Source organism: Drosophila willistoni, assembly GCF_018902025.1.
Source record: "Drosophila willistoni isolate 14030-0811.24 chromosome 2L unlocalized genomic scaffold, UCI_dwil_1.1 Seg196, whole genome shotgun sequence".
NCBI classification, from domain to species: Eukaryota; Metazoa; Arthropoda; class Insecta; order Diptera; family Drosophilidae; genus Drosophila; species Drosophila willistoni.
In genome coordinates this window covers 1,829,816-1,853,742 of record NW_025814048.1, presented here as the reverse complement: position 1 = coordinate 1,853,742, position 23,927 = coordinate 1,829,816, and the positions used below count along the sequence as shown (strand labels likewise).

At 37.3% G+C, this 23,927-nt stretch overlaps 2 protein-coding genes across 4 annotated transcripts; one reads left to right on the top strand and one right to left on the bottom strand.

Annotated features, from left to right (window-relative positions):
* Positions 1–1,129: 1,129 nt before the first annotated feature.
* Positions 1,130–14,098, bottom strand: LOC6639687 (sodium-dependent transporter bedraggled). 3 transcript variants are annotated; one of them, XM_023181808.2, is made up of 8 exons: positions 13,909–14,098; positions 4,922–5,907; positions 3,678–4,864; positions 3,445–3,612; positions 3,102–3,381; positions 2,258–3,042; positions 1,959–2,194; positions 1,130–1,892 (listed from the first exon to the last, which is right to left on the bottom strand). In XM_023181808.2, the coding sequence occupies exons 2-8, from the start codon at positions 5,748–5,750 to the stop codon at positions 1,328–1,330; spliced, it is 4,050 nt and encodes a 1,349-aa protein (XP_023037576.1). In that variant the 5' UTR covers positions 5,751–5,907; positions 13,909–14,098; the 3' UTR covers positions 1,130–1,327. The 3 variants fall into 3 exon arrangements, with proteins under 3 accessions (XP_023037576.1, XP_023037578.1, XP_023037577.1); XM_023181810.2 differs by having other exon boundaries at positions 3,445–3,609; XM_023181809.2 differs by lacking the exon at positions 13,909–14,098 and adding an exon at positions 13,791–13,809.
* Positions 14,099–15,372: 1,274 nt separating this feature from the next.
* On the top strand, positions 15,373–20,359 carry LOC6639690 (facilitated trehalose transporter Tret1). Its single transcript, XM_002062697.4, has 4 exons — positions 15,373–15,468; positions 18,251–18,743; positions 18,801–19,109; positions 19,380–20,359. Exons 2-4 carry the CDS (start codon positions 18,266–18,268, stop codon positions 20,168–20,170), a joined length of 1,578 nt encoding a protein of 525 aa, XP_002062733.1. The 5' UTR covers positions 15,373–15,468; positions 18,251–18,265; the 3' UTR covers positions 20,171–20,359.
* The last annotated feature ends 3,568 nt before the right edge of the window (positions 20,360–23,927 follow it).

Sequence of the window (23,927 nt, the reverse complement as noted above, 5' to 3'; positions counted from 1 at the left end):
TGACAGCGTGTACAAATGCAAGCTCTAAGTTCATTTCGTTTTGGATTTATTTAGTCCAGAATTAATTTATTTTAATAAATTTGGATTTTATTACACATACTTGATTTCTATTAGAAAGCTGCATGAATGAGAGAAAAACGATATATACATAATGAGTGACAGCTATACACTGAATTGAATGCGTGTGAATGTTTAATAAAAGGTGTCGAAGCATTGTAATTTACGAATCATTTGAATTGAAATCTGAGTAATCTGAATCCCACTGAGCCACAGACCATACTAGTTTTGTCGTATAGTAATTACATGTAGTTCAAAAATATACAATACAAATAAATACTAAATACCAAAATCAGAATTGGGATTTGAATGCATTCCAGTCATAGCAACTCATTATCTTACTTTCTAACTCATTCAATTCGTTTTCTTCGTTTGAATGTTTATTCACTTGAAGTCTATTTTCAAGGTCATTCAATTCATTCATTTGGTTTTCAATGTTGTTAACTCGAATTGCGTTAAATTTTTAGGCAATAGATAATCGCATAATATTAGTTACGGTTAAAAAATTAACATTTTATTGTTGTTTTTCTTAAAGTTCATATGCGCCACTATTGTCATCACTAATTACCCTGTCACTGAAAAGAGTTGCCACCGCGATCAAGTTGGCGATGCTTTTCCAACACTATTTGTACGTGACTATTTGAATATTGAGCGGCCTAATTCTTTCTTTCTTTTTTTTTTGTTATATTTTTTTGCAATTCAACTCTGAGAAATGTAGACAAACACATTTCACTTGAACTTTAAATGGAAATGTATAAGAATATGCTCAGATTTTGTTCCCCTTCCTGTCGTCTGGTGGTTGGCTGGCTCGTTACGATGCCTTTTGATCCTCTCTATTTATTTTTTTTTGACTGGTCACGTTTATTAATCGGCTTAAGTTGAAGGCTGCAAATACGTAAATACGCATTGGTTAAGTGCTGGGCACGTAGACCGACCTACCTAGCCATTGTTGGGTTAATTTCATATAATCATGAATTATGGGGTAGATCCTGATCGTCATCGTGTGGAGGGATGACGGGGGGAAGTGACCTAGACCGGTTGTGAATCATCGCAAAAAAAATATCAGTAGAGATTTTAGTCGATATTATAATTAATCGTTTAATTACTATATATATATAATTGATATATAACTACAAAATAGTTTCTGCATATTCGTAATTGTATATAACTACGAGCTAATCAAGTCTACATAAAAAGCAAGCAAAGATATGTTGGATTTCTCATAAGAGCTTTCTGTTTCTGTTTTTTTAGGTCTACGATTATTAGTCAATTAAATCACAGATGTATTATTTTCATCCACATCCACTCCGGGCGTCCGATCCGGTGGCTCGGCATTGAGCACAAGATTCTCGATGGACCGAAACGATGCATCCTCCAGATGCGTCGACATGGAGGCACCAGCGGGAGGCGGACGCGGCAATGTCGTGGCACCACTAACACCACCACCTTGTCGCGATGAAGGCGGTTGACGATGACGTGCCGAAGAGCGCAAAATGGTCACCACATCCTCGGCCGTATAGGGACGTCGTTCTAGTGTAGCCCTAGCCGAATGACTGGTCGCTGGTCGTTGTAGTTTTCTACCTAGAGATTGGGAGCGTTGTGCATAGCCAGCCATTGGTCGTTGATCAATCTCTATGGACTCGGGACTACTGCTACTGGCAGCTCCTGCTGGAGAAGATGGCTGGGAACTATTGGCACTGTTGCCCATTGCCTCACCATTTGGATTCGTCAATATGGTTAAATAATCGGGCGGCGCAATTGTTGGCATTGCTGGTGATTCAGCATCTAGCGAAAGTATGGGGCGTGTGCGGCTAGAGGAGTCACCACCAAGAACTCTATAAGCAAAAACCACAAATTAACAGGTTATATTATCTAATAGGGAGATCAGATTTCACTCCCACCTCCGCACACTGCGGCGTATGCTCTGACGCAATAGCTTGGCCAAACGGGCACCCGTGGCTGTGGTATACGAGGGCGGCGGTGTATACTTGGGCGGGGCATCATTCTGAGCCTCCAGATGACTCTGCTCTTGTTGCTGTCCATTGGCATTGCGTCGGCTATCGGCTGAACTCTGACGAGCAGCTGGACGTCGTGGTTCATCTCCCTCTTCTGGTGGACGATACAGCAATTGAATGCGCTGTAAAAGATTAGGAAATAGTTTTCAGTCTAAGTTAGAGAAACCAATCCAGAGCAATCTCACCTCAAGTATATCAGCTGGTCCGTTGGTCAAATAGCGATAGATCTGTATAATGGCCGTCACGGGAATAACCAAAACAATGCCAATCTGGATAAGGCTGCCCATTTTTCGCGACCAATAGCTAAAGTAGGATTTGCCACGCCAATAATAGAACTGATTCGATAGCGATGCCTTATAATCAATGACCGATAAGGTGATCAAACCAATGGGCAGCAGAACATTCCATGAAAGGGCTAAAAATGCGGACATGGAGCCACACATGCGCAGATCATTGACCAAATCATCACCATTGTAGGGCCGACCGCGTATAAGGAATACCCCAAAGATCTGAGCTGTCCAGATGATGGGTATAAACCAAGAGCCACCAAGCAGAAAGTCCACATAATATAGAATCGATATGCCCATTTCAGTGGCAAAGGGGATACTCAGCAGGAGTCCAGTGACGCAGCTCAAGAGCACCGAACTAGTTGAATTACCCAAGGCACTTGATATCGGTTTCCACATCACACACAACTGGGCCAGGCCAAAGCCAGCAAAGAGACTGAAGGCAACAGCAGCCCATATCCAAGAGATGCTATCACTGGCAAGTGAGAGCACAGCCGGAAATAGTTCCGTAATGAAACGTAAAGCCTGAAAACCACTTTCAATATGCAGCATGGTGCGATTCCTGCGATACGTTTCACCCATAAAAGAGGAGTAATGAGGCATTAGCGGCGTTGGATAGGACAACAACTGAGGATTCGGATGAGCCGCCAGGGAATACACAGAGGTATAGCAATCCGGGTTTTCTAGAAAGAGAGAGAAACGAATCAGGATCAACATATTCAATATTTTTCTATGGACTCACCATAAGATCCAGGCACATAGACATAACCATTTTGATGTAGAATCTGAGCACAGCAAAGTGCCAATAAGGCCATCAAACCAAGACCCCACAGAGTAAACAACACCAGGAGTATGGCATCTCGTCTTAGAGTGGTCTTACTGACCTGAGCATGACTCCTACTCGTAATGGCTATGGCCGAAGCTCCCAAGAGACCCCAGGTGAGAAATGTTTCCTGTGTGGCCGCTGTCCAGCTGTTCGCATTCACCAGAAAGTCATCAAAATCACTTTGGTTAAAGATATTCTACAAAAAAAAGAGAGAAATTAGAATTAGAATCCTTATTTATTTTTCCTTTGGTCGACCTACCTCTAATTTCTTGGGATCCACGACATAGGCAAACTTAATGGTCACCACCATGAGGGCTATCAGAGGCAAAGTATTGATGAGATAGGCAAATTTGCCAAGAGATTTTAATCCTTTGCAGAGTATAATAAAGACTCCAGCCCAAATCAGAGCCAAATAGAAAGCCAGCTGCTGAAGGAAAAGAGAGAAACTGGTTAAAGCATCTGTTCCATAGCCCCAGACTTCTTCCGACCTACCCGATCATTTACATGGAAACGTACGCCACTCGAATCCGAATGCTTCGCCAAGTGGAGGCGCTGCAGCACAACAATATTGAAATACTCTGCCACTGTTTGGGTGAGATTCCCTGTGGCATTGGCTGCATCATAGCGATAGGGAAAGGCCAGTTCCTGCCAGCGGTAAACACTGCGTGTGGCCGTGGGAAAGACATCCCTCAGATAGACCAGAATCCAGGCAATGGAAACAGTGGAGTAAATGGCCAAGAAACATTGGACCATGACCAGGGCAATGCCCACACCACAGCAAATGGGACTGATTTTCCACATTGAGACGGGACCGGCACGTATTTTCGATCCCAGGCACATTTGAAGCCACAACAATGGAATGCCAAAGACCACGGAGAGCAGAAGGAACTGCAGCAGAAAATTGCCACCAAAAGTGATGGTTAGGACGGCAAAGCGACACAGATTGAAGACACCCAGAGTACAGGCAATCAAGGCTAAAGGACGACTGGCCGAATGTGGCCATTGACTATTAAATCCACGTTTCTCTCGCTGCAAGTTCGCAGGCGGTAGGGAATCCAAGGGATTGGAACTGTCACTGCTGCACATAGTTGTCGTCGTTTGGGTTGCTGCCTGCAATTCCACGCGATCTGCATCCTGGTGAGTCGACGAGGAGGAGGAGCTGTCACTACTACTACTATCAGAGACCAAGGATACCGGACTGGGCATGCGGGAAGAACGCACCGAGCTTAATTCCGAGCATGTGGACATAATGTGCTGTGTTGGCGGAGGAGCAGCACTTTCGCTGGAACTAAATTGTACCCTTGTGGGAGCACTCTGTGGACGGCTTGTGATGGCCGCTATGCCACGCACCGGAGTGGGATGGCCCTCAAGACGACGTCCATATTGACGTGGTCGCTCTTCGCTAGAAGCTCGCTGCTCATTCTGCAGAAGATTATCGAAAATATGCTCATCCGTTAGCATCTGGGAGCCTTGTGCTGACTGTGTCTGTGCCTGATTCTCAACGGGAAATTGTTCTGGCGTGGAAAAGCAACGTCTTGGCGGTGGTAAATCCACCAGCAATGTGGGTAACTCCTCCACCACATCCTCTATGACTTTGGTATCCTCTAAATCCTGTTCCTGTTCCATGGCGCGACGCATCGATTGCCTACGCCAGATATCGCCACCATTTGCTAAGAGTGCTAAAAGTAAGGCAATAGATTAACAAGGATTCTAGCAAGACAGATTCAATAGCTTACCTGGCGTCAGACCACAACTAAAGGTCTTTCTCATGGGCTGACCCACTTGGAACGCACCCGGTGATGCTTCAAGGTGTTCCACTCCTCCATCCTCTACAGATTTCGCATGTGGCAGTTGCTTCCTCTTCTTGCTCAATGGCAAAGTTCTAGTTCTTGGCTCTCGTTTTAAGCTCGTCGACTCTCCCAAACCCAATTGGACCAATGAATCCTCTCGACTGAGGGCATTATCCATTTCCTCCAAATAGTTATCCAAATCCATGAGATAGTCCTCAACACAAGAGTTGTCCGTAGAGGATAAAGAGGAACAGCCATTATGCTCATGTCCATCTAAAATGGCATCCAGCTCATTGAGCACACTGAGGGCCACCTCCTCGTCGGCAGGGGCCATCTGTTTGATGGGCGTGCTCAGGGGCGGTAAATTGGACATATCTTGACTGCCGCCACAGAAAGCCTCCCTGTCCTCATCATGCTCCATCTTAAAGATTATGGGCTTCAAGGGATGCGATTTCTGCTGATGGAATCCCTGCGGCGTCTGTTGTATCTCTATGAGATCCTCGTCGCTTAGCTCATCGTCGAAACAGTCGCAGACTTGTTTTATCGATTCGCTGGACAAACTGTGCGAGAGACCAAAACATTCGGCTGCTGTCTCTTTATTTCGATTTCTGTTTGCTGTCGTTCCCGTTGCCATGGCCATTGGCAGGCTGCCATAGGCACTTGAATTGCGTTTAAAGTTTTCCCGGCTTCCGATTGCTAATCCTCCTCTAGATGCTCCATCTCCACCATTGTCGCCATCTCCATTTGCAGCTCCTGTTTGTTCCTTATTACTCATACTTCTTCTGGCCTTTTCTTTTTTATTTTTGCATTGCCGTTCTCTCTGCGCGCCCTTCACGCAGCTGTTTGCAACAGTGTTGGTTAGCGCGAGGTCCTTGCCAGGCTGTTGTCAGTGCTGCCGGATAGACACAAATTTAGTGTTGCTTAATGAACGTCTGAAAAGGAAACAATTCAAAATAAAACCGTTAGTCTTTTTTTTTTACACTTTGCAATTAATTAGATTTTGTATAATAAATTAATTATCTGTCAAAGCGAACGGGTAATAGATTTAATTAGAATGACTCAGTAGAGCTGGCTTTCATTTATTATTCACACCAGCCTGCTAATTCCGTTAATGCTTTTTTCAGCAGTTTTGTCGACATCAATCAGGAAATGTATTCAATAAAACTTTAAAAGTTGAGGTAGCTACAGCCCAGTAAATCTATGCGGAATGTTTTTAACATTAAATACTTAATGATTTTGGCATTAAATATCTTGTGAAAAGACTTTTCCGTTTTTTAAGTGCCGATGTTAAGAAGTGTAAGGACCCTTTCGAAAGATTTGAACTTGGTTTATACTTAATCTAATCCTAAAAGGATATGTTTCTTAACGAGTGGTAAAAAACAACATTTCTGTACATATTTCAAGAAAGAGTTATTGTTTAGTAATTAGGAGGAACTAAAGAATTTGAAGGACTTTGCGTTGATGTATCCCATGTTTTCCGTCTAGGAATTGGTTTGGAAGGATACTCTTTAAATGCGCAGTCTTTTTTTGGTCAACTTACACACTATCGTCCTATATCGATTCCAACCTCACAATTTATTTGCTTCCCTAACCTAATTTGCCTTTTAGATTTCCCACACAATCTCAGACAGATTTCTCAACTTTAAGTGGACGGCATTTAATTTTCCGTTACTAGATTTTCTTCGCAATTTGTCAATTTTCCACACAATTTAATTTCCCTCACATTTGCTGCGGCTTGAATACGAATTGCCGCAATTCATCAGGTGTGATGTGTGGTGTGTGTCTTAGGTCAGTGTTGCATCCAGTCCATCAGTTTGCGTTTAAATGCAAAGTGCAATCAAATGCAAACAAGCGCGTGCTTTCGACTTTTTTCTTAATTTTTTTTTTTCATTTTTATATTATTTTTTTACTGTTTTTTCTTGGTTTTGTTTTTCGTCGAGATTATTATTTGCACGTGAATGCGTTTGTGTTGGCAAACAAAACAGCTGTCCATGTTTGTGACAGCTCTACAAAAGCAAATGGATGGAATAAAAAATACATATATAAACAATAATAAATATGATTGCAAAATAAACGGTAGGAGATATACAACTTCATGGTGTGTATTTTAAAAATACCCTGTAGAAAGTTACTTTTTAAGGAATTTAGTCGAATTCCTGAAGATTTTTGTGAGAAAGGGTTTATTTTTGGATCAATAGATTTCCATGCAATCAATTGATTGTTTAATTTAAGTTAATCAATTTCGAGTATGTTTATAGACTTAAGCCTCATTTATATTTCCATTTGTTTTAAATTTTGACGACAGGTATTGGCGTATTAGTTAGTAGAACTGTTTTTTACCAAGTTTTCTTCGCATACTGCGTCACTTAATGTTCCACTCATCGAATTTCGCTATATTTTACCCCTAATTTGACGTAGTTTTAAATAAAAAACGTCAAGAGGAATGACAGATATTGGCAGTATATAAAATCGTGTCTTAACCAAGTTCAAATATTGCGTTTCAACATTTTTTTGTATTCACTTCGCAAGCTCATTGACGGGGGCGTATGAAAACTTTGCCACAATCTGTTCAGGTGACAAGATTATTAACCAAATTTGGTTGTTGAACGAAAGACGTGATCTAGATGGAATTCATCATGCCCTAGTTGAACCTACAATGCAATGGGTGTATAGGGTAGAGTACTGAGGAGGTGGAGTTGAGGAGGAGGGAATGAAACATTTCAACGTAGCTCATGTTCATTCAACTGATCAGGTGAATGTACTTCCGTTAATATGCTGCTCATTTTGATTATTATTATATAGTATATTTTTGTTTTCGCTGACAAAAAGGGAGTGGTTCGGGGTTTTTGAGCTTGGGATTGGGCTAGGCATTAATAAAAATGGTCGTTGCCATGTTACCTCGATTAAAAATAAAATAAAATAAAAGTGTGTAACTAAAAGAAACCAAAGACTAAATATCTTAAGAGACAAGTCTTTGAGTTGGTCTACACTCAGCTATGTGTCTGTGTGTGTGACTAAGTCTGGTTTTCTTGTCATTTCTTGTGTCTTGTCTTTGACTGTGGCTGTTGCTTGTTTTATTTTTTTATGGTTGTGGTTTATTATTTTGCATACTACATATAACCGTGACCTTCTACCAAAAAATCTTAACTTGGTCTTGTGGCTGCTGCTGTTGGCTGGTTATACAAAGAAAAACTGAAACTGAACCTGTTGCAGGCAGCCGCAACAAAACAAAAAAAAGTTAACATTTTTAGCTAATAGAATAAAGCATCATCTGGGCAAGTTGTTGTAGTTGACTTCGAGAGGTCAAATTATTTAGCGAAAAAATGCCATTGATCGACAGCAAAACTCACATAGATCGACTGAGAGTGTGTGTGAGAGGGAGCGAGAGGAATAGAGATGGAGGGGGGCAGGGGGTAGAGATAGAGTGCTGATAAATTTCGCTTCTACGTGTTCATGCATGCTTTTTTTTCTCGCATAAAATGTCAAAGAGGCAAAGCGAATGAAAGAAGGGGAGAGAGATAAAGATAGAGAGAGCGGCAAGCGGGCGGTCGGTAAACGGTAAAAGTAAACAAAACAATTAGTGTAATACGAAAAATTGCAATTTGCCAACTTGTGAATTGACCTTGACAACAAAAGCAATTGCAATTATCTTGTGCTCGAAGTTGTGAATTAAAATTGACATTCACCCAAAACACACAGCAAATCAAACTAGTTAATGTTTATAATAATGTTAATACCAGCAGCACACGCACACTAACATGGCCAACACACACACACACATGCACATGCACATTTATCCACGCATCAACTTTGTGTGAGTGTGTGTGGGAGAGTAAGAGAGAGGGAGAGAGAGAGAGATCTGGAGATTACATTGATGCTGTTTGCTAGTGGGCGAAGTGGTTGAACAAGAGAGAGAAGGAGAGACAGCTGACTCAGAAATAGAGAGAGGGAGAGAGAAAGAGAGTTGTTTGATACGTTTACCATTACACCTGCAGGACAGAAGATAAAAGATCATCGACAATTCACAGAAAAAATAGTCAGCTAGAAAAGTATCTTACGCTTAGAAGATTCAAAGATGGAGATGGAAATTGTTGAGAAAACCAGATTTTCGGGGTTGGAAAAGTACACGGCCAAAGCAATTAAAATTAATATTTCCAGTATTTAAGATATAGAGTAGAAACTTTTACTTCTTGCTGGCATTCTTTGACGTGAAAATGTCAAAAAGATCTAAATTTATATTTAAAGTAACAATTAACAGGCAGAAATAAAACAAAGAGACGAGCTAAAGTTAATGAGAGAGGAGAAAGTACCAGAGTTGAATAATTTGCTGAAAACTAAAGAAGAAAGAGACAACAGCAACAAAGTTCTTTATCCATTGATTATGTTTATAACAAAGTTATCCTGCATTAGGCTATACAAATATCCCGATCCAAAATCGATAATAACGGAGTCCTATGTATATCGGCAAATCAGGAATCAAATAAAAACTTTGCAAATGATCTGTTACCTTTTTTTGCATTCAAAACTTTCGCTTCAATCGACTAACTCTTATAATATAGAACTTCTGTATAAAAAAATCAAGTATTTATAGAAAAAGTGATTGAATTTCTTCATTAGGTTTAAAAGAGGTGTTCAAATCAAAAGCTTTCATCTTTAAAAATTATTACTATAACCGATTACGTCTATAAAATGGTTTTCCTGTATCCTAACCTAAGATAATTCTTTGGTTATATACATTACATACATTACTATGACTTAGCCTTGGTCGATTTCGAAAACAACTCTCAAAACTGGATTTTGTTTGTAGATAAAAACAGTTTAATCCTAGAGCAGGTGCAGAATTTTTAAAGTTTATAAATTGTCAAGTTGTTTCTGTTGAAAAAAGGGTTCAGACTTGACATGTTGTCTCTGTCTTTCCATGTAAGAACACATCCCTTTTCTGATAAATACAGTTTTCCTTCCATATTAATGAATTCTACAAACTTGTCAGAGTTTATTAACCTAAGTGTTTACAATTGGATCAATGAACAGTTTAGTTTCTCTAATTTAACCCCCCGGGGTATCACATCATAAATTGCATAGTTAAGACAGGGCAAGGTCTTAACAATAGTATGAATTTCTGACTAATTCTCGTTAAATAGAAGATAACTCATTTTGCAACAACTTTGTTCTACATTTAACACATATCTGATAAAAATATAAATATTTGGCTTTGCGAGAAACTTTCATTATCCCTAATTCCTCAGTCTATATGCGAGTATGATACAATCTGTTTGATTCTGCAAAAGATAAAATAGCTACAAAAATCTCTCCAAAGTTCGCAATGAGTTTAGTCCCAGAGTCAAGCCAAGAGATAAGTGAATAAAGATACAAATTCTCGCACGTGGTTACGATTCACTTATCTCTCCTCCATATGCTGATGAAGAGAAAATGAACAAATAAACATATGTACAACAGTATAAGTAAACATATATCGTATATATTTCCTGCTGTGCAAATACATTTATTTTTTATCACGAGTGAAATATCAAAATGCAGACTTTACTTTATTATTAAAGGGCAAACTTGCAAAGTCGTTAGAACGGTTTGTTGGTATTTTGCAATGAGTAAAGGTAAAAAACAGAACGCAAAGGGAAATAAAGTTTTTTCCATTCTATTAAGATTACTCTAATTGGTTTTTTTTTCGATTTTTTTTTTGGTACTAGTTTTGCTTCGTTAACTCACACAAGTTTGAAAACGTGATTTCATTGGTCTTCAATGATGTCATAGAGTAGATCACAATTTGGACTAAGAATTCTCAAGAGACTTTTGAGACTTTCAATTCCTACAAATAGCCTAAAGAGAGAGGGAGAGAGAGAGGGAGAGACTGTGGACTTTCCAAGTTCAAGCTATTACTAAAACAACCCTCGCGGCATTATTTTTTCTGTTGATTATGAGCTCTCACCATGTGTGTGTGTGTGTGTATATTGTTATAAACTAACTAATAATACAAAAAGAAAACAGAAAATAAGCGAAATGCGGCATATGGTTATTTTTTTTTCTCTCTCTTTTTTTAGGCAATTTCCACTTCCATTTACTGTTTATTTTTCCTTTTTAATGGCCAACAAAAAGTGGCGAAAACAACTTGCAACAAAAGTGCATTTCATTTCAATTAAGTTCAATATTAGACCAAAATGCAGCGGGTCAATTGCGAAACAAAGGCGCCACTCAGACAGACTAAAGGAGAGGAGAGGAGAGGAAAGGGAAGGGGAAACTCTTTCGTCAAGTGCCTCAATCTTTTGTTTGAAATCTCTCTTTTATAAAGTCATTTGATTTTATTAGACAGCTAAAAACGGCAGTAAACTAGTGATTAATAGTTATTTTTAAAAAGGTTTTTAACTAATCCAAAAGAAACTAGCTAAAACTCATTTGGCCAATATGTGTTCATTTGCTTTGGGAATTCTTATTCTGAATGTTGATTAAATAATGAGAGATAAAAAAACACACAGTTTCAAATGAATCATTGCCTTATGAGTCGTACTCAGTTGATTGACAATAAATGTTTTTGTATTTAGATTTGTTTGAAGCACGAAAAGTAAGCCTTTTAATCAATATATAGAGAAAGTAATGCTTAAATCTATTTTAAAGTAACTTTTACTTTATACATAAAACTAAATAGATAATGGTAACAATCAATAACTTAAAATTAGTTGCCATATTGCAAGTTAAATGCAGTTAAAATGAGTTAAATGAATTACTCTTACTTTTTTACGTTTAGAAGGCAAAGATTCAATAATCTAAGCTGATAAAATTTAGCATGAAATGATCAATTTCACGGACAAAAAGGTTGATTTTTGAATTCGACCTTTGAAAATGTTGCCAACTAGAGTTAAAGGTAGATCCAAGTGATTCTTAATGACGCCCAAGCATTTCTAGGATCTATGGTTCAACTTCCTACACTTGTTTTTTATGACTTTCTTTTGAAGTCGAGATCAAGACCCTTTTTAAAAAGAAATTTTGAAGTTAAACATTCCAGAACGAGAACAGGATTATGCAACTATAACTTGGTTAAACCTTTGCCATTTCGCTTCAAAAAAAGTAGAACAGAAGGGAGAGAAAGTTGTGAAATTAACCATTATGTATGGGGAATATTCCCAAATGGGAAGAGGTTATTAGAACAGGAGAGTGCTATATAAGTGTATGTATGGGGAATATTCCCAAATGGGAAGAGGTTATTAGAACAGGAGAGTGCTATATAAGTGTATATGTTATTAGCCACGATTCTCCTAAAAAAAAACGTTTGGATACCTGTTTAGGTTTTAAATAAAACGACGATTCTATAATAAAAGAACAAAAGAAAAGAATTCAGTGTAAAACCTTTGGAAATCCTTTCAAACTTTTACGATCAAGTGGGTGAGGTGAGAATAAAGAATCTCATATTTGAATTTTTATAGGTGAGAGTGTAATAAAAGTTGAAGAGAACAAATAAAGTAGTTAGATAAGTTAAAGATCTCTCTTAGTTAAGTGGGCATTCCTCTGCCCACAAAGTTGTATTTCGATGACCTCTGCCAAAGTTATATTCAGGCTTACATGAGTCATCAAGTGTCGCCCCATCCTTGGATCAAAAGTCAAAAAATATAATTCTGAAGAAATTCTGATGAGTGTAATTTGAATGAATTGAAGAGCTGTGATTAGCAATAAATACTTGTGTCTATGTATGTGTAAACAGTCTCGATCTCGAGGCAAACAAGTCATCGTTGATTATTTTGACAATATTTTAAATGACAATCAATTGGGAAATAATTTAATTTAGATGATAAGCCAAACGAGATTCGTAGTTAACGGAAGTTTCATTCATTGCCAAAAAGAAGAAGAGAACTAAGCCACCTGCGGCTTGTGGTTAAAGAGAAAGGGGTGTAGAAGGGGACTTGTAATAAAGAAAAGAGAAAAGAAGAAACGTAAATTGGATATAGATAGCGGGAATTTTTGCTTCGTAGTTGTTTTTTTTTTATTGTTTATTATTTGCATACGCGCAAGAATGAGAACGCCCTGTAAATCGGAGAAGAGATACAGAGAGAGAGAGAGAGAGAGCGAAAAGAACTTTATAAAACAAACAGCACACACATAGATACAAACACACTCACACAAAGAGACAGTCAAGATATGTGGGATATTGAGAATTCAGCAGAAAAAAACGAGTGAATTGCTGATTTTGCGTCGAAATAAAAGTGGGGGAATACCTTACAGGCAAGGCTTAATCATAAACGGGCAACAAAAATAAAAAGTTTTACACATTCGTCAGCTGTTTGACCCAAAATATCAATTAAACGGGGCCAAAGTGAAATGGGGAGAACAAGTGGGAGAAGAAGAGGGGGAAATAACTGTCGAGTATGCGCAATAGCACGCAATGGGAGATCCTCAGAGAGAAAGAGAGAGAGCAAGTCAGACGACACGTAGAGCGTGGTCGCTCTCTCTCTCTTTCTGGCTCTTACTCGCGCGCTATCTTAATTATGTTGTGTGCCACATACATACACACATACATATGCATGTAACTGTGTACATGTGCATGTCGAAATGAAAGAAGATTCCAATTTCAAACTTACAAAATTTACCTCACAAACAAAAACCAAACAAACAACAATAAAAAAGTGGAAAAAAGAATGGTGAAGGGGTGTATGTGTGTGTGTGTTTAGCGATTGCTACTTCTTGCCACACAATCACAATGTTGCATTTGCTTTCTCGCTCTCTCTACCTGGGGCTTGATCGTTAGTGCTAGCTGCTAGCATAATGCACTCACTCACACATTGAAAATTTAGATTTTAGATGCAATACTCACACACGCAAACACAAAATACACAACAACGCACACACACGCACACGTGCTCAATTTTCAATAAATTTCCTTTTTCTATTTGATTTTCAATTTTCGCTCGTTTCTACTATTTTTTATTTACAATTCTGTTTTGCACTCGATTCTTTAGCTGCTGCTGCGTCGACGTCTGCTCGGCTATATTTGTTTAAACATTCTCGCTTTTGGGATTTGAAAAGATTTCTTCTCCTTTGATTTTAATTTCAATAAATCACAACACAGCGCGTTATATTTTATTCTTATTTCACGCGTTTATTCTTTTAGATTAATTAATTAATTTACAAAATTTTCAAATTGGTTAAACTTTTTATTATTTGTAAAATTTTTTTGGGATTTCTTTCAAAACGAAATTATAAAGACAACGAGCGACAGCACAACCGCTTGCTTAGAAAAATAACAACAATATAAAAAAACATTATTTCTGTTTTTTTGATTTTGCCGATAGATATGTTTTTATCGACAAGCGAATTGTCGATTGTCTTTTAACAATTATCGATTTTCGACTCAGCCCTTAGCACTTCGACGACCTTAGGACTGCGGGGAACCACCAACCCACACCGAACTCCTTGCAACCACCACGAACTCGAGCCATTAAGTCAAACATGCAACAAAAGTGTCGAACAGTAAGCAATTGATACCAACTCGCATGTTCGCACGTGTTTTTGATTTTATTGATATCGATAGTTTTTTGACAACTATCGATTTTTGAGACTGCCCGCTATTTTTAGCCCTTAGCAGTTCGACTCAGACCTTAGCTCTTTTTACTCAGACCCTTAGCACTTTTTACTCAGCCCTTAGCACTAATCCACATGAGCGGGAGATTTAAATTTTATTAGAGTTTTTACTGAGATTGCGCTTTTTGACAAAATCTTATCTAATCGAGCATTAATAACCAACTAATTGACAGCGTGGGACAGGCAAAAAATGTTTTAGCAAAGTTAATTAACACCACAAGCAGTTCGGAGAGACATATATTTTTCTGCGTTCGATAAGATAGGCAATGTTTATTTTAATTTCATTTAACACAAAACGAAACAAAATCGTGCATCTTGGTAACTAAAACGGACTGATATGACATTGTGTACTACGACTAACTTAAAGAGAGATAACGGTGCACACATAATATTTTCAGAGTCTATTTAATATTTACAAGCATATAATTTGCCTGGCCCAGGCACATTGAGGGTCGTCGCGCCTTTGTTTTTTATTCTTATTGATGATAAGCCCTCAATTGCGTATAGTAAACTAATATAAGAAACTATATGCACGCATACATATATGCTTATAGAACAATTGTTCTTCTTTGATCAGTGGCCTTCGCTTCCTTTTTAACTATTGGAAATCACTCTCGATCAAAACGATCATGACATATATGTTTATAATCTATTGGAAGATGACGTTGCCCAGGGCCTTATCGGATCCATCAGAGAACACAAACACACTCAGAGATTCCATGTGTGAGTGTGTGCCTCTGGCATACACTTAAATCCACTGAGTTTGGGACACATTTAACGTGGCAAATGGGAAACAATTCAGTTCATTCTGGTAGTTCGTTGACGACGGATTAGCACGCGCCATCGTCTCCGATTTCTTGTTTTCCTCGTGTCTGCAAAAAACACCTAAAAGCCTTTACGCCTGCGCCCAGGTAAACAGCCAAAAACAACTCACCTGTCTTGAGTGTTTTTTCTCTTTTGGTTTTGAGTGATTTTTGTTGTCCGTTTGTTTTAGCCTCAACCTTTTGGTTAGTTAGCAGAACCCGTTTTTACATTTTATAGCCCCCAAAAATAATTTTCGGTGTTTAGAAATTTGTGAACCAAAAAAAAAAAAAATATTCTACTATATTAAACTCTTCCTCGTGTTTGTACATTATTAATTAAGCGAAAGAATGGAAATGCATAAAAACAGTTTAAGTGAGATTAATTGAACTGAATTGATCAAAAAGCTGCCCAGCTATCAGTTTCAATTTGTATTTTTTACAATTTGAGTGAAATTAAATGTCATGTGGAAGTTTTCTTTTTGAGTGAAATGAAGAGGAAAGGCTTAATAGAAAAACCTGTTTTCAAAAATATTCCAAATCATGCGAATATGACATAAAAAACTTAACTATAGAAGGTTATTTAATGCCCGTTGACAATTTAATTGTATATTTTGTTTGTTTATTACTTAATAATTTCAACTTCAATATTTTAATTCTACGCTAGAGTTCACCTTGAGTTGACCCACATTCGTTTTAGTTAGTTAGTTAGTTGCTACGACAAGAAATTGTTAATAATAATTGTTTTTGCAGTTATCTAATAATAATAATAATAGCAGCGAGTTATTTACTTTGATTACCGGTGGTAAATTTCCGTGTGAGAATTTCAACCAACTGCTGTCCAAAAAAAATGTTAAGATCTTCAATGTCTACGAGGTTTGTTTGATAAGTTTTAGGTTGTGTAAATATTTATACAGTTTTTTTATGTTTTTGTGATTTATCAGTGATCACCTCATTAGCTATAATTTAATTTTTGCTAACTCATGAAACATGAGTTGGAAATTTTGGATAATAATAATTTGTTTATCACAATGTGCAATAAATATTCTAATGTTAAAAATCGTTTACTTATTTATGATAAATAAAGTGTTCAGGAGAAGAAAAAAATGCTGGAATTAGAATGATTTAAATGATTAGTAATCCGGATCGATATTTGAGCTCTTTTTGTTGTGTTTTGAAAAGGTTTATCAACTGATAGAGAGTGTTTAATCAGTAAATGAGGTGACTTTTGCTTACTTTAAACAGAAACAATACAATTTAAGGTTCTTCATTATGATCTTGCAAATTAAACTTGGAAAAAAGTAGAAAACAAATTGCTTAGATCCTATGATTTTATATCCATTTTAGCCTTTTTTAAAGAAATTTATAAAAGCTTTTAAATTTCATATACTTCAGTTTTAAATCTTGTACTATTCTACTTACGATTTTCACTACTTTTACTCGTTGTTTTATTCACAATCTGCTGACAAGGGATCATAAGTAAATTTTATCATCGATTTACATGATGTGAATTGAATCTATTTTAAACTGATCATACAGATATTGGGGAAATTATTTAAGATTCTATTAGATGATATTCACAAAACAAAGTAATAAACAAACAAAAGTATTAAGCAAATTTTAGGTAAAGTAACCACTCTTACTTTTTTATATCTACATATACATATATGTACTTATGTACCTCTACCAACTCTTTGAAACAGGAATATTATTTGTTTCTCTTAGTCATATATTTAGATATTTATATTTCAAATTAGATCGAACTTAGCCGGCTCGAGGTCAATCTTACAAATGAAGATTATTTCAAAGGCAACACACAAAAAGGTGAGCAGGTTGTCTGTATAGCTATTTCAAGAACTACCAAGTTCTATCATCAGCAGACTTTGCTAAAGAATTTAAAATTAGTTTCATATTTATACCTTCAACCTTCGTTTTTCTTTATTTGAAGTCTCTAAAAAATCGATCAAATGGATAACTATTCAAAAAGTATTCAAACTTTTTCAAACAGAAAAATTGATTTTTTATATCATAGCAAATGAAATTTTTCATTCAATCGATTTAAATCCAATATGGTCTTCCCTGGTACGAAATAGACTATTGTATACTTTTTTTTGGGGGTTTTTATTTATAATTTATTTGCTTTATTTAGTTATGTACATATATGGAATGTAGTAAAAAGACGGTTCAATAGAGAGGCAAAATTTTAAATTCTTTAAACTACATAAAAGTTAGTTTTAATGACTAAAAATGTTTCTATAGGTTTACTTTTTTGTATAACATTCAACGAAAATGAAATCCCAAATTTAAATCTAAATTTTTAGGATGAATAATTTTGTCCAAAAACTATTTATTTAATAGGTTTTATCTCATAAGAGTTATATTTTCGAGATTCATTTGATTTTTACCTGAAACTTTTTTTATAAATATAATTTATGAATGATAAAATGCCTACTAAGACAAGAAAAGTTTTTTTAGTTTATTTTTTGGTGGAATGTGGAAAATTTCTGCTGTAGTTTTTCTCTTACCACAATTCGATATAGTTCAATTCTTAAAGATTGTTTCATTTATTTACTTCTCTTCTGAAGATGCTATGTGCCTCTTTTTTAAGCCCCTGACACAAAGAATCAACTATAAAAGCTCATCATCTTAATCCAAGTAAAGAAAATATAATCGTGGCATAGACCAGAATAAAGAGGCTGGAATTTAATCAGCAGCTGATGAGTCAACACATGACTAAGACAAAGAATATATACTTAGTACAAGTACAAATCATGTATTCTATATATATAAATTAGACTTAAAGAATCAAGTGTATAAAAACAACAATTTGTTTTATATTATGACATATTTAATTGCCCCCAATAAGCAGAGACAAAAAATCTTCCCATTACAGATAAGACAAGTTACAATGGGTGACGCAAGGGATACGGAAGATGATCAGCAGCAGCAGCAAAATTTGGACAATGGCAACTCCCGAAAGGCACAAATAGTCTCGGGTCTGAATAGACCTTTTACGACAAAACCTTTGGGTGAACAACCCCGGGCAGTGCGTCGTCAGGCTGTGATGTGTATATTGGCCAACATTGGAGTATTATCCACGGGCATGGTCCTAGCCATTCCCACAGTGACCATGAGCCAATTGACGGATGCGGAGGAAACAGTTCATTTGACGCGGCAGCAGGCCTCATGGTTTGCCTCGATTAATACACTTTCATGTCCTTTGGGCGGACTTTTATCGGGATTCCTGCTGGACAGTGTTGGTCGTAAGAGAACTTTGTATGTTCTCAATATCTTGGCCATTACAGCTTGGACTCTCCTTGCGACAGCCAGTCAAACAAATATCGAGACCTTCCATTGGCAATTGATGATATCGCGATTTATTTCAGGTGAGTGAGAAGGAGATTCTCTCAAAGCAACCACTGACTCAAAGTTAATTCTTCCAGGCATTGGCATGGGCTTGGCAAGTGCTCCGACTGGAGTCTATGCAGCTGAGATTAGTTTGCCCAAAATACGAGGAAGTCTTATCCTGGGCACTTCCATTTCAGTGGCTGTTGGCATTACCATTCTCTATACAATTGGTTACTTCATTAGGGATGATTATCGTTTAATAGCCATGATCTGTTGCGGTTATCAAATAGTCGCCCTGCTCTGTGTTCTACCCTTGCCGGAAACACCGAGTTGGTTGCTGTCCAAGAAGCGTGTGGCTGAGGCTAAAAAGTCCTTGAACTATTTCAGGGGTTTGGATAAATCAAGTGGGTCAAAGAGACAGTTATCCCCAAAGGCGGTGCTGGTTGAGAGACTATGGCCCCTTAAAGTATGCAACAGACAATCAAAGATTAGTTAAATAATGTCTTAAAGCTAAAACATGAGTTAAAGACAAATTTTAGAAGATAAGAACACTTTAATATTTAAATATGCATGTTTTGACAAACTGTTGCATACTTTGAGGGGCAAATTTTCTTGATGTCATCTCCTCGATACGTTATTTTTGCTTTCCTAACGAATTTTTCTTTAATTTTCAGCTCACATAACACATCCTCAGGTGCTGGAAGAGTATAATATACTCCAAAAGTCTCTCCAGTTGCGTGATGGCGAGAAGAAACCCTCGTTTATCAAGTGCCTACGCCTGCCCGAGGTTCATAAGCCTCTGCTCATTCTAATGGGTCTGTTTGCCTTCCAGCAATTGACTGGCATTTTCGTGGTCATTGTTTATGCCGTGCAAATCTCCACCGAAGCTGGCGTCTCAATTGATCCCTTTATGTGTGCCGTATTGATAGGAGCCGCCCGTGTTGCGGCCACTTGCCCCATGGGTTATATCCTGGAGCTTTGGGGCAGGCGACGAGCTGGCATTATCTCGACTGTGGGCATGGGCATTTGCATGTTCCTTCTGGCTGGACAGGGTTGGAGTGAATTCCTGCACAATGTACCCTATCTCCCAGTGATTTCCATTGTTGGCTTCATTATACTCAGCACTTTGGGTCTCTATACGCTGCCGTTCTTCATGATCTCCGAACTCTTTCCGCAAAAGGTGCGTGGTCCGGCATCAGGTTTGACTGTAGCTGTTGGAATGTTCTTTGCCTTTCTCTGCATCAAAACGTATCCGGATCTCAAGTCCGGCATTGGCATGACAAATTGTTTTGTCTTCTTTGGCATCATGTCCATATTGGCAATGTTATTCATCTATTGGGCTCTCCCAGAGACACGTGGACGCACACTACTCGAAATCGAAGAACAATTCCGTACGGGCAAACGTACAAGAAGTCCGGCAGATGTCGAACTACAAGAGGTCTTCATGAAGAGGGAGGAACAGTGAGAGAGAGAGCGAGATAATTTATTAGCTAACACGAGTGCTTAGTGCTGTGATAAAAACAATATCAAATATAACAAATTTTTAATAGGTTCACCCGCCCCCCAATCTAATTCTAATTCAAAGTCACACCTCAAAAAGTGACAAAAAGTATAAAAACTAGGCAAATAAAATAAATTCTTTCAATTGTGCTCATATCTCTTATCTATTGTCTAGTGCGGTAATTGAAAACCAAGTGGGCTAAGAAGTTTTCACACACTTCGAGCCATTTAGATAGATCGTCGAATCATCATTGTGTGCATCTGAACAGGAAGCCATAAACATTTTCGTTTTGAAAAGACCTTTTTTGCTGGCTTAAACGTTTCATATTAGGCATTGTGCCAACTAAATGGCCATTAAAGTTTTAACTTTACTATTGCATAACTCGTTTCCATTCAACAACAACAAAAAAAGGCTTAGTTTGGGAAAAGTCAAGAAGCATCTTCTTGGTATCAGCTACAATCCTTCTATATCTGACTGTTGACATTAGAATAAAGGGCTTTGGCTTTGGTTGAGAGTGCTTTACAATTTGAAGATTACCATTTCAAAAGGGGAAGTACCTTACTTCTCATTGAAAGGGCATCAAATGGGTGCTATGCCGACTTTCATCAAACTAACTCTTCTATAGTTGTGGATAAAATTATTGATGTTCATATTTGTTTGATCTATAACTGGCTTTGCTATGATATTGTAATTGCATTTCAAATGGTTCCAGGTTATCTACAATGATAAGAAAACTATAGACCAAGCTATTTTATATAGATCAACAACTAAGGGCTGAGATTCCCTAGAATCAGACAAATATAATAGATGACTTAATTCGCTTTTGTTATTAATAAATGCAGTTTGTCCGTATAAATATATACTTTATAACTTTATAAGCACAAACAAAAACTTTCTTATCTGCACCATAAAGATCGGATCAGTGTTTATTATGAGTAAGATTACATTTGCCTTTTATAGTTGCTGAGAAAGTGAATTTTACTTAATGGGTGCGGTGGAAATTCCACAAAATATAAACTAAATATAGTATAAACTTGTGCATATACATATTAAGTGTAGATATTGAGATATAATCTGATTCCACTTTTGAATACCAATTGAGCGTGACAAATAATCGTGTAGTTGACGTTCCAAGCGAATGCCGTCAAGAAGTGAAATCAATACTAAATTGAGTTAATCAAATGGAATAAGTTGTTGGGCACTCGATACACAACGCATCCACTTAGAAAGGAAAAGGGTTTTCAATCACTTTCATTATCGATAAATTTCAATTTTATTAGAAATTAGAAGTAGCTATATAAATGAAAATGATTTCAAGAAGTTTGTGTTTGTTTTAGGAAAGGAAAATTTAACATTCCTATTACAAATGCTTTGTATTCCAGTGGTAAATTATCTCAGTAACACATTTCCAACAAAGGGATTCGATTTTTATTCAAAATATTGATATTTTCATTACCATTACCACTGAGATTCTGTAGAATCTTTTCAAGCTTATTCAGTTAAACGTTTTAAAAAGAAAACTCAAACCGATAATTAAAACATTTTTCAAAAGTACAAAACATTTTTTTAATTAAAATTAAAAAATTTTAAAATATTTACTATGTGAAGGCTTATAAAAAATGTAGTGGATTTTTCTTAAAAATTTGGAATCGATTAATGCATTTTTGTGGGTTTTACAGCCACTCAAATTCACAGTATCAAAACATGTATCCACATGTGCTCGCCACTGTATAAGGTGAGGAAGTAAAAACTAAGTTTAATCTAATTTTAATCAAAATCGTGTAAAACAAGTATGTACAACAAGTTGATTGAGAATGGAAAAGCCCTACAAAAAAGTTTTTGAAATTTCATTTTATTAAAAAACTGATTTATTTCCTTTATACTTTGACGTTTCTACATAGCCCTTTAAATATCTGCATGTTTTTTAGAAGGAGAAACCAAATATTTTGACTAAAAAACGTATTCAAAATATAAGTTTCCCTGGGATCACAAACTTTAGAAAAACGAAAAAATCTGTTTAATAAAATTATATATAAAATTAATAAAAACGTCATTTAAATATAAAGTTTTCTTAGAAAAATAAAATCCTTTATGTTCGAAAAAAGAAGAAGCGTAACGCAATTTTGCTGATATTTATTGATATTGACCATTAAGTTAAATGAAAATATTTCGGTAATTTCGTAATGGTTATGAGCAATACTGATGATGATAATACACAGATGAAAGACAGAGAGAGTGAGAGGGGGAGGAGGAGGGAGAGACCCCAGATCGGATGGTCATTCATTATGCCGCCACAGGCAGAGAGCCACCAACCAAGTTTTTGGGCCGAAAAACCCCAAAAAGAGGATGACGATGAGAAGGGAGACCAAGTCAAAAGCCCAAAAAAATTATTAACTGGCCGCTGCACATTTTGCTCTGGTCATTAAATTGTAACGAGCCTGAAAGCTGAGGCCGTGGCTGGGACGCAGAATGCATCCAGATGAATGGAGGATGGATGGTCGGATGGATGGATGGATGCGTGTGCCCCATCAAAAAATCAGAGCTGTGCGTTGCGTTGCGTTGCCCAGAGGCGTTTAGGCGTATGTTTATGTAATTATAATAAGTTTTCAATTTTATGGCTTAATAATGCGGTGGGCAGCGTGGTCAGAGTGGTCAGAGTGGTCCCAGTGGTCGAGAGGGGGTGGGGAGACGTGCTCCATTATTTTGGGGCGACAAGCGTTTAGGCATAAGCAAAGGGCAAACAAATTGGTTGCGATTAAGTCAACAACACGGCGCTAACATCGAGCCCAAGCCAAGCATCCAAACGCATCCAGACGCAGTCAAAAGGTTGAATGAACTTCCATGATGTGATGCCTCCGACAGGATAAACGCAAAATTGATGAGCTGCAAATGTGTGAACATTTAAGTTTCCGCTGGCGTTTTTGCGCTCTCGACATAATCTCGACACCTGCCGTTAAAATTTTTGACTTTCGTGTCTCATCTCCTCTTCTCCGCTCTGCTCTGCTCTGCCCTTCTCCTCATTGACACCTCAATGGAAATGTCAACAGATCGACCAAAAGTTAATGACACGTAACGTTTGCTGTGTCAACAAGAATATGACAATTGAATTTTTGGTAATTCAAGTAACCACAGTTTATGGCCAGGGGACAAAGATGATGATGAGTCGAGGGATGTTCAAGTTGATACTGCGTTGTGCACTGGTGTACCTGAGAGGGTTCTAAGAGGCTGCAGACACTCAACTACCTAACTGTGAAAGAGATGTAACTTAGAAGAGGGAAAAATTGAGGCTACCTTATTTCTATACAATTGTTTATTTCCGATAATGGACAAACGTTGATAAAGATGAGCTCAGACATTTTCCATGCCTAAAACTGATTAGAAAATGACACATATGTGAAGATATTTGCTTATTTAGTTGTAGTTCGCAACCAGTTTAGGCGCTGCGGCTCTATGCCGTATCGGAAACGCTAGGTGCTGTTAGCAAAGTCTGAAATAGAGAAAACTTGGTCATTTTCTAAGTGCTAACACTTTGTTATCTTTAAGAATGGTATTTGAGATAATTTAGTCTAAAATCTCATTTTTATTTTAAATGCTCCTCATGAAGGAAAGTGTTTTGTTCCATGAAGTGGCTTCAAGTCTGGTAATTCGACTGTGGTGTTAAGTGGTCCAGAGCTCCTTTGATTAGTTCGATGTTTACACTTTGACTTAAGGACATTATGGA